At 38.6% G+C, this 10,116-nt stretch overlaps 1 protein-coding gene across 2 annotated transcripts; it reads right to left on the bottom strand.

The window, feature by feature from the left end:
* Positions 1 to 215: 215 nt before the first annotated feature.
* Positions 216 to 9,864, bottom strand: tnfrsf1b (tumor necrosis factor receptor superfamily, member 1B). Of its 2 annotated transcripts, none has more exons than XM_028447890.1 (9): positions 9,657 to 9,864; positions 8,070 to 8,172; positions 4,628 to 4,753; positions 4,380 to 4,538; positions 3,163 to 3,256; positions 2,829 to 3,085; positions 1,897 to 1,983; positions 1,699 to 1,757; positions 216 to 906 (listed from the first exon to the last, which is right to left on the bottom strand). In XM_028447890.1, exons 1-9 carry the CDS (start codon positions 9,705 to 9,707, stop codon positions 388 to 390), a joined length of 1,455 nt encoding a protein of 484 aa, XP_028303691.1. In that variant the 5' UTR covers positions 9,708 to 9,864; the 3' UTR covers positions 216 to 387. The 2 variants fall into 2 exon arrangements, with proteins under 2 accessions (XP_028303691.1, XP_028303692.1); XM_028447891.1 differs by having other exon boundaries at positions 3,163 to 3,250.
* Positions 9,865 to 10,116: the final 252 nt, after the last annotated feature.

Below are 10,116 nucleotides of genomic sequence, written 5' to 3'. Positions count from 1 at the left end.
TGTACGGAAATTGTGCAGGTTTGGCAGTACATATGGCATGTTTATTTCTAATTCTAACCTTCTCACTACATACGTTTTACAGTTCTCTAAAGCTGTATTTTGTGATGCTAATAAAAACTCAAACTTCTTTTCGAATAATATTGTTGATTTACTTGTGAGGATTTTGCTCAGAGCCAGCTTTGATTTGCTTTTCTATTAAAACCACAAACAAAAGACAAATTCCTGCCATTTTATTTACAATTCATCCAACAACGTAAAGATAAACTACTGTGATATGAAAATAAAGTATTAACTGTCTTGCTGTGAAAGTCTGACAGACTCAGAGTGCAGGTGCACTGGAGTCCTTTGTCTTTTGTTCAATATTGTCTTTGAAAGCACAGATGCACATCAGTTACTGATGCTCTCCTGAACAGACGTGAAGGTCTGTTTGCCGTCTTCTTGCATTGGCATACTAAAAGACTCTTCTTTCTCTCCAAAGGGTAGTTCACAATTTTCCTGTGCCAAGTTTGTAGGAATAAAAGACGGGGTCCCACATGAGCCGTTCCCTATATTCAGGGTGATGTTGACATTAACATGAGGGCTGGTAGCCACAGGGCTGATGACTAGCAGACTGGTAGGCTGAGAAGACGGCTCTGTGATGGTGCTGGACTGAGGAGCTACAAACTCAGAGTTGGAAAGTGAAGGCTCAAATGAAGCGCGGTGTTGACTGTCCAGAGGTAACGTAGATTGTAAAGGGCCTATTGGCTCGTGGCTGTTGTTATTGTCACTTTCAGGTGAAACCTCACTGATGGTTTTGCTCTGATTGGGGTCACTGTCAAAGTCTGTTTTTTCTAGAAGACATAGTTGTTCTGGTGAAGTAACTGTGATTGATGTCATCTGAGAGTCCTCCAAATAAATCTGGCTGACCTGATGAGGAATAACACAGGGTTTAGTTGTATTTTTTCCTTATTTACTGTAGCTATTACCTACCAATCACACCAATTTTTGCATTAACAGCTAGAATAAATTGTTATATACTGTATATACTGTATATGTATATATTTTGTTTTTTTTTATCAGGATTATGTCACAAGTATTTAACAAATTGTGACAACGATTCAACCAACGACAGATCTTACACCATGGAAGATTATATTTAACTTTGGAGTCAATCCAGATCAATATACTGATTCTGGATCATTTTCAAAAATTAAAAAAACATTTTTTTCTCATCATTGGCAAAATTTCAAACAAAATTCATATCTCAGTTCATAATTGACCGATCTTTATGAAATACTACTCAGTAATGTTGAGTTGGTTTCTTAATCACCCCATCATTTTTTTAAATCTGGATTAGATTCTGATTGCGCATTAATGGAGATAGAAATATAGAATATATAAAAGAATAGACATTTCTTCCAAGCCTTTACAGTGTGAATGATCATGGTATTTTTGATCCAGATCACTGCCATTATCTGGCCAGGAGGAGATTTGGCGCTTGAAGAAGGTTTGCTCTCTCCGAGTGCTCTGGTTAAAACTATATTGCACCAATGTAAACAAATGTTATCTTGACTATTCCTCACTTTGTGTGAGCCGACTCTAAATACAAATGCCCAAAAACATTTACAATTCACGACTAAGCTTTTGTTTATTTGCAATTATCTAACTTGGAGTGAAAAAAAGCTGTTTCTATTGTTTCATATTGAACAAAAAACTCACTTCATCACTTCTCCCAGTGTTCCCATTAGCATCAACTTTGCGTTGCAATCTCACTGCACCTACGAGAAAAGAACGAGTGGTTGGTCTGTTCACATGCTACATTTTCATCTTATTTATTGAAATATATTTCATAATATTAATATTGATATAGATCATATATTTCTCAATCAATGCCCTTTTTTTTAAATGAGGAAATACCTTTCCGCCAAGTTTTTTTGCAGAGACACAGCAACAGAATAATGATTAACAGCAAAATGAGTCCACTGACGCCACCAACTATTCCAGCTAACAGAAGCACAGACAACAGAGAAGATGAAAGATTAAAAAACACTTCAAAGTCTGAGCACACTGTACACCAGAGGTGGACTGGGCATCTGGCATACCGGGCATTGTCCCGGTGGGCCAGTCCAGTCTGCTACGTGGTTTATTTTTTTTACAAGCGTGTGGAAGCAGACATGGTCACAGGTGGCCAACAATGGTCCAAAAGTGGCAAAAACGTGACAAGAAAAAAGTGTAAAGTGACTAAAATGGGTCAAAAGTGGCCATAAAATGGGCAAATAACCAGGTGATATATGCAATGGCAAAAGGTAGCTTAAATGAAGAAATGAAAAAGAGGCAATCAATAGTGAAAAAGGGCAAAATGTGTCAAACAATAGTGAAAAACAAGTGCTATTTATTGGGCAAAAGTTAACTTATTTGGATAAAAAGTGGCCAAAAAAATCTAAAGAAAGGACAAAAATTGCATAAAAGTGTCAAAAAGAACTTGCAAAAATGGACAAAAATATGAAAGAAAGGGATATTATTGGCAAGAGGCAGCTAAAGTCTGAAAAAAAAGTGTCAGAACTTTTTGAAAATGGACAAAAATGGGACAAAGGAAGTTAAAAAAAGGCAACAAAATAAGGTTAAAAGGCGCTAACAAGTTTCCCCCTTTTAAGGTTTTCTGGGGGAATAATAATTAAAATGAAGATATAAAGAGCCACATGTTTAGCATCACTGATTTAATAACAGCTTCTACATGGTGTCACTGATAACATAGTGGGCTGGTCTGGAATGCCAGACTGAACTTTAGTCCCAATCCACCCCTGCTGTAAACTGGTTGTTTAGTGGACTAACACAGTTAGTTGTCATACTCAGCTCAATGCCCGGCTCTGTGGTTGGTGGAGGGCTTTGTGTTGAAGGGTAGAACATTTCCTCTGACACTGAAGACCCTGCAGATTGTGTGAAGTCTCTCAGTCCATTAGAAACCACAGAGACAGGGAATGTTAACACCTTGTTCATGAGTGCAGTAGCAGTTGTGAGCACTACTTGAGTGTCAGGCTGGTGCGTTGAGACACACACAGTGTCTGATGTAGCTGTGCCTTCTCTGATATAAGTCCTGTCATTACAGCTGCAAAGAACAAAGACACAGATCACAGACCTGAGGTCGTCATAGCGGTTGTGCACGTGTGCCTCTTCTTTACTCACGTTGTGTGACGCCGACACCGATCAGTGGAGGACGCGGTGTCTGAGAACATCCCGCTGAGGCACTGCTCACACACTACATCAGAGTTTGCTGTGCCTCAATGTAACACACAAACAGGACACCATCACTCAATGCATTCATTCATTATGCCACGTTTAGCCTCTTACAAGTGAAATAAGACTGCCATTAAATGTCAGACAACCCTTCCCAGGTAGCATATGGATGTGGAACACATCCTGCAATGGTTCAGCACTTTTGGCATTCTTCTGGCCCATATAAAATAGATGTGAGCAGAAATTGAAACACAAATGATGCTGCAAATGTGGGTTATTTGTCTTGAAACCTATTTGGGCCAGTTTTGCCAAAAGTGGCCCATATATAAGGCACCATTACTATTTGGTCTGTCCTTGGCTGACATATGGTTGTGGCCAGGCTTTTGCAGGAGCGGAGCGCCCAAGTGCCATCATTACATGCGGTATGTGGGCCGGATAAACTTGCCATGTGTGACACCACTGGGCCATTTGTGGATCAGAATAATTTTGCTATCAAGGTTTAGTTGTGTTGTTGACTTTTTTTATTACTTATTTAAACCTAAGCTGTTAATAAGGTACAGGTCACAAAAACACAAAGACAGTCTAAATACAAGCATCGTTATGATCTGAATCTCAGCCGTTTGATATATCATGATTGTTATTAATAATAGTAGGGATAATTTATTTTTTTTGGTATTTTTAAGTGACCCAACCAAGACCGGCCACTGGCCAGCACTAAAAAAGTTATAACACAAAATACAAACAGCCGAATAATATAAAGGAGAAACAGTGACGTTACAATGAAGATAATATTTTTCTCTATTCTATTCAAGTTATATCCTATGGGCTTTTTATTTAGAAAAAACAAATATATACATGCATTTTTGTGATCCCACCACAAATACTTGCCATCCAACGGTCTCGGGTATAATAACTGAACATTTAAAATTTGTCTATATAGAAAGCTTGTCATCTCTTCCCACTTTTGCATATATAGGGTAACTATCATAGCTTAAGGTACCAGTAAATGTTACTGGTTTTCTAAGAGTACAACTAGGAGCAGTTTACAAGCATTTAATGGAGCATCACTAAACACCGTGTCAGTGTCCACAGGCTATTCACCATGTGATACTCATATCAACGTTTAATTATATTAAATGAAACATTTTAACTCATGTGACGACTACCTGGTGTAACAACTCCATAGCCAGGTCGGCACATTGTGTACTTCCTACACTCTGTGCAGTATGGAGCATCAAAATCCATGATGCAGTACATCCCGGGTTGACAAATACACTTGGCATTAGCTTCGAACGAGCAATTCCTGGCATACTGCAGACCTTTCTCTAATTAAAAGAAAAGAAAATAGAAGTGCATTCATCTGAAAAGTACAGCGCTAACATGTAATTAGAAGATTAAAATTGCATGCACAAACTTGATTTGCATTTGGTGCAGCGGTAGCATTTCGAATGGTAGTTCCAACTTTCCGTGTAAAGGTTTGGGTCACATTGGACACAGTCAGTCTCTGAATTCTCAGAGCATGTGTGGTTACTTCGTTTTCCTGCAAACCAAAGAGTTAATCATAAAGGGCATTATGGTAGTCATTTCACACAATACAGAGAAAAAAAGAGTTCAATGACACCTGAAGATGTTTGACAGGCTACATGAACTGCAGTGAAAGATGAGCCATTGGCCACCGTTACATGATGTTTTTTAATTTGTAATTAGTTATTCCGAATTAATAATTCCGAATTAAAGTGTTTATATGGTAATAGTAATTCCCGAATTTAAGTTTACATGGAAAACCGGTTTATTCGTCTTTAGTTAATTCCGCTTTAGATCTGGGAGTTGGGAAAGCTCTGATTGGACAGGAGACATACATGACATATCACGTCTATCGGGAAAAACACACAACAAACCTTTTATCGTTGGCTGTAACACAAAGGACCACACATGAGCTGTTTTCTAACAACCGTTACAATGATAAACTTGGTGATATTACAGCCTGTCCAGTTTACAAGAAAGAGGAATTATTTAATTTAGAATTAAAAATGGAATAAACCAGCCACCTAATTCGGAATTAAGTTTAATTCGGAATTAAGCTTAATTCGGAATTAAGTTTAATTCAGAATTAAATTAGCATTAGGAATTGTTTACAAGGTCAGGTTAAAGAGGAACTTTATTCTGCTTTAAGAATTAGGAATCAAAGCTCCCATGTAAACGTGGCCAAAAAAAAACCTTTGGCAAGTGCCTTTTTGAGATGGAAAATATGGAATACATTAATCTGAGCTAAGGTTCATGGTATTTAATGTTGAGTTTATAACAAATTATAATTTAAGTGGACACAGAGAAGATCATATTTAGAAGAAACTATTTATTGTAACAATGTTGTGCTTAAGTTTGAACTTTCACATGAAAGAAAAATATGTATATATAACTTACAACATCATACATTTCAGATATCAGTAACTTTAAAACCTTTTCTTCCAAAGTCCTTAAATTTGTGAGCATTTTTTCTTAAATATGAATGCAGGTATCAGGATTTTTATGGAATTGAAAGATTTTTAGGAATTAATAAATGTCCCTAAGACAATATGCGATTGAATATAAGTGTAATTGTGATGACAAGCAAAAAAAAAAAAAAAAATGCAGCCCCTGCAACTAAACTACTAGAACTAAACTTTAAGATTTACACAATGTTTTGTGTTTGTGTTGAAATAAATCCTTCCACAGGCTGAATTGGATGCTCTGGCAGGCTGAATGTGGCCTTTATGTTTGACACACGTAGTATAGTGTGAGGAAGCACATTTACTAAATACCTGGTTAGAGACAGAACAATTTTCTTTAATAGCATGTGGGCCCCTGATGATGCCTTGCACACCAATGGGAAGCAGCAAATTGCACGTTTTAAGCCATAAGTATCAGTTTTTAACTGTCACTCACAATCAATGATGAAAGACCTTGACTGAGAGAGTAAAGCCTAATCCTGAAAAAGGAAAACAGGCACATATCTTTCACATTGAGCATTTGTAAAGTATAGGATGGGGTTTGGGGGGGGGGGGGGGGGGGGGGGCATTATGTTATGTGTCAAACTACTGCTAATCTCCAGCTCACCTGATTGCCATAATATAGGTGCAAGCTGCTGCCAAGCATTAATGAGTATCAATAAGCCTTTTCACACTCTTGCGCTGGGTCAGTTCATCCCAGTGACGTGCAGTCAGGGTAGGCAAGGTAGGCAGTGCCTATCCAAGGATGAATTGATATTTTGATTATTTGTTTTCATTATAGTATAATTATAAATTATTTATTTTTCCATTTCCGATTGCCTACAGTACCTATAAGTTTGAAAGTGTCAGTATTTTGTGCTTTTCATAGCCTAAATGACTAAACATCGCTATTTCCTGGTACGGCAGAGATGCTGCACAGTCTCTTTCCTCTGTAAGGCAGGAGGAGGCCACACCCCCTCCCAAAAGCACGTTGCTGCTCTGCCTCTGTTCCCATAGCGTGTTTTTATGTGTTTGCCAGTTTCCCAAGATGAAAACCATTTACGTCCAAAGGCGCTATGTTAAATGCTATACGTACCTTCACAGTGCATTAGTGAACTGATCCAGCGTGGTCGCTGCTGCTACGTTCTCTAGCTAGTGGGCGGGATAACACTACAGGCAGGATGACAGCGCTAGAGATGATAGAGAAACTTTCTTTTGAGGTAAAATGACAGCTTTTAAAAGATGGGAGACCAACACCTGAGCTACCAGACCTTCAGCAAAGGTAAGGTCAGAAAATTGTTGGTATTTTCTACAGTGAATGGTACAAAAGGAAGGATTGGCTTTGTGGATGCACCTCACCTCGGCTGTTCCGAGTTGTTGTTGTCATTTTCTTCGTGTTTCTGTGTTTCAAACACAAACAACGGATGCGCTGCCGTGTCATGAGATATATTTTGTTGGGAGAGTATGGAGGCTATATTAAATAATTTTTTTATGTTTCTTTAATAGTATCTTATGAGGTTGATTTTGTTAAATGGCTAAATGCTTGTTCATGTGGATCTTATTGGGGTTTCTTTATTATTATGAATTTTATATTTTGATCAACGCATTGAGATAACTTTGTTGTAAATTGCGCCATACAAATAAAGTTGAATTGAATTGAATTACGACTTGCCAGCAGAAACATATGGAATTGTCATTGGTGTTGACATTGGTGGTCTCGATTTGCAACGCCCCGCCTACCCAACCCTAGTGCTCACGGCACGTGACTGGTTCCTCCACATTAGGTCAAAGGTCAAGAGGGATAAACTCGCCATGGCTGTAGAAAGCGAGTCTGACCGAGATTTTGATTATTTTTGCCGTTGGAGCGCTGATTCCTTAAAAGATTTTTTGCGCAAACGTGGCATCAGTCTCCAAGGCAGAAAGACCGAGTTAGCTGCTAAAGCTAATGCTGCACACAAGCTGAAATTTCCGGTTTTTCCTGATGTTTCAACGGTGACCTGCTGCCTGCCTTCATTTCCCTCTGTAATTGAGTCCCCCATTAACTCTACATTAATCTGAGCATATACTGTATGTAACTGCTTGGCAGAACATGAAAGTGTCTATTTGTATGGTTGCCGTACGGACAACCCCCGGTGCTATTGGTTGAGTTACCAAAGTACAAGTACAAGTCTTAGGGTTAGGGTTGGGTTAGATTATAACCCAATATTGCAACATTTTTTAGGGTTAGGGTTATGGTTATGGTTTAGGGTAAGGTTTAGTCTTAGTCACGTGACCTAAACTGGCCAAATAGGGGAGCTGCGTACGAATAGAATGTTGGTACATTGATACGGCAACCGTACGGATAGCCACTGCCATATATTTACAATAGAAAAAAAAAGACAAATGACTTACCAGGGGGACACTTCTTACAACACAAAGTTGAACCATCGAGCGGGTACTCGCGCAGTGTATCTTGACATTTCCCATCTGAATCAGCCTGATAGGGCTGACAGTTCTGTAGAGCAGAGAAGCAGAAGACATGAAGTACAACACGCAACTCTTACAGAATATGTGTAGTTACATTCATACAAAGTTATCTAAGCATATTTTACCTTTCTAATTTCGCAGCACAACTCGACCTATAACCAATTGTTCCCTGAGCTAAGCATGAAGCAGCAGTTGTTGTCAAAATAACATCCAGTGTGCCAGATCTCATACGTGTGGACCTTTTTCATTTATTCATACTCTATTCATGCTTTAGGTTGTGCAGATTTAGAGGGATCTGTTGGATCCAGCTGCTAAGGAGGCAGAATATTCCTCTTTGGACATGAAATGAAGGATCTGAGTGTCTAAAGGAAGGGACAGAGCTGTGGTGGCCAGTGCACTGATCTATGCAGTGGTGTACCATCAACGCTGGTGAGGCAAAAAACACCCCTCAATAAACTGGTGAGTTCCGCTGTGTGGTTGGACTGGACCTGGACTGTAGACAGTAGCTGAGAGGAGCGATTTAGGACAACTCCTCTCACCCTCTCTATGAGGAGCTGTGGACCACCAACAGATCCTTCAGGCGGAGCGCTTCAGGCATACTTTAATTATGTAATATTGTGTTGTTTATGTGTTTTTTGAAAAGCTCTATATAAAATAAAGATGAAATTATTTGTGCCCACTGCCATCAGACTGTTTAACACGCTGACTTCCCCTAACCCAATTTCTTGCATTGTCATTTGTACATTGTTGTGTTTTTTGTTTCGTTGTTGTTTTTTTTCATTTTATGTCTGACCTACAATTCTATAATTTGCACTATTATCTTATGTTAATATTGATTTTGTTTTCACTTGTATTGTGATGCTGCAAAAGTGAATTTCACATCTGGGATCAATAAAGGTCTATTCTACTCTAAATATGAGCTGACATCAAGCATAGGCTATGGGTAGATTACAAGGATGTCGGCCCATTGCAAGGTGGCAGAGTTCTGTGTAAAGTGAGAGGATGTGGCATAGGCCAAATATACCCAGTGTTACGGTGCTGAAAGTACATGGCTAACAAACAAGAAAAGGCTGACTTCAGCAGTGAGTTTCTCAAGTCACAGGAAATGTAGGCGACGACACTGAAGCTTCACATCTGAGTCACAGGCTTTATGCATGGTGTGCGTGAGCATCACGTGATGGAACAAAATAATCAAAGAAGCTTGAGCATGATGTTTTTCTCCCCTCTTCTCTTGGCCTTACCAGGTCTACAAAAATATATAAATTATATACATACTGGGGTACTGCTACCCATACAAAGAAAAAGCCCTAAAGCACAACGTAAAAATAATTGCAAATAACATTTAAACAGCTATAGCCAGTTACAACAAACAACCTTACTTTATGGATTATACTGTATATCACAACTTGCTACAAAGACAACATAAAGCAGTGCTTTCATTTCTGGTTAAATGACTGACATCAATCGACTCTTTATTATTATTGTTATTCATGACAGACTTAAAGCGCTTACCGTGAGAGTTTGAGCGATCAGCAGCACCAGCAATACAAGAAGATCCTTCATTGCTTCCTCAAAGCAGATGTCATGGAAGAGGATGTAACAATGTGCTTTGTAATGAACATTTTTATGAAGTAGATCAAAGCGTAGAAAGGAGTGATTTCCTTGAACTGTCTTGCGTGTTAAGTGTGGGAAGGAAATGTAAGAGTGCTGAACCACACCAACACTGATTCAACAATGAGGAAGTAATAGAGCGTAGAGTGACAAAGGATAAGGTGAAACAATAAATCTGCCCCACAATTAATGAGTTACTGTTCATTGCATGCCCTGGAAATAAAATGAATTGCTTTCTTGATTCCAGCAAGTTCATTTTGTCTTCTTTTTTGAAATAATATGTTACGGTTTCATTTATTCAGACATTATGATATGAATAAATGAAACGTTAAATAGAATTGCTTGGATCAGATGTATAGGA

Source organism: Gouania willdenowi, chromosome 5 (genome assembly GCF_900634775.1).
Source record: "Gouania willdenowi chromosome 5, fGouWil2.1, whole genome shotgun sequence".
NCBI classification, from domain to species: Eukaryota; Metazoa; Chordata; class Actinopteri; order Blenniiformes; family Gobiesocidae; genus Gouania; species Gouania willdenowi.
Note: the sequence above shows the minus strand (reverse complement) of the source record. Positions and strands in the feature narration are given on the sequence as shown.

What these genes read in the sequence shown, in the direction of transcription:
- tnfrsf1b (XM_028447890.1), bottom strand. Translation starts at nt 9,707, where the DNA reads ATGAAGGATCTTCTTGTATTGCTGGTGCTGCTGATCGCTCAAACTCTC. An exon ending in CTGCACCAAATGCAAATCAA is followed by an intron (nt 4,539 to 4,627) that starts GTTTGTGCATGC and finishes TCTTTTAATTAG; the next exon opens with AGAAAGGTCTGCAGTATGCC. An exon ending in CTATGGAGTTGTTACACCAG is followed by an intron (nt 3,257 to 4,379) that starts GTAGTCGTCACA and finishes TGTTACATTGAG; the next exon opens with GCACAGCAAACTCTGATGTA.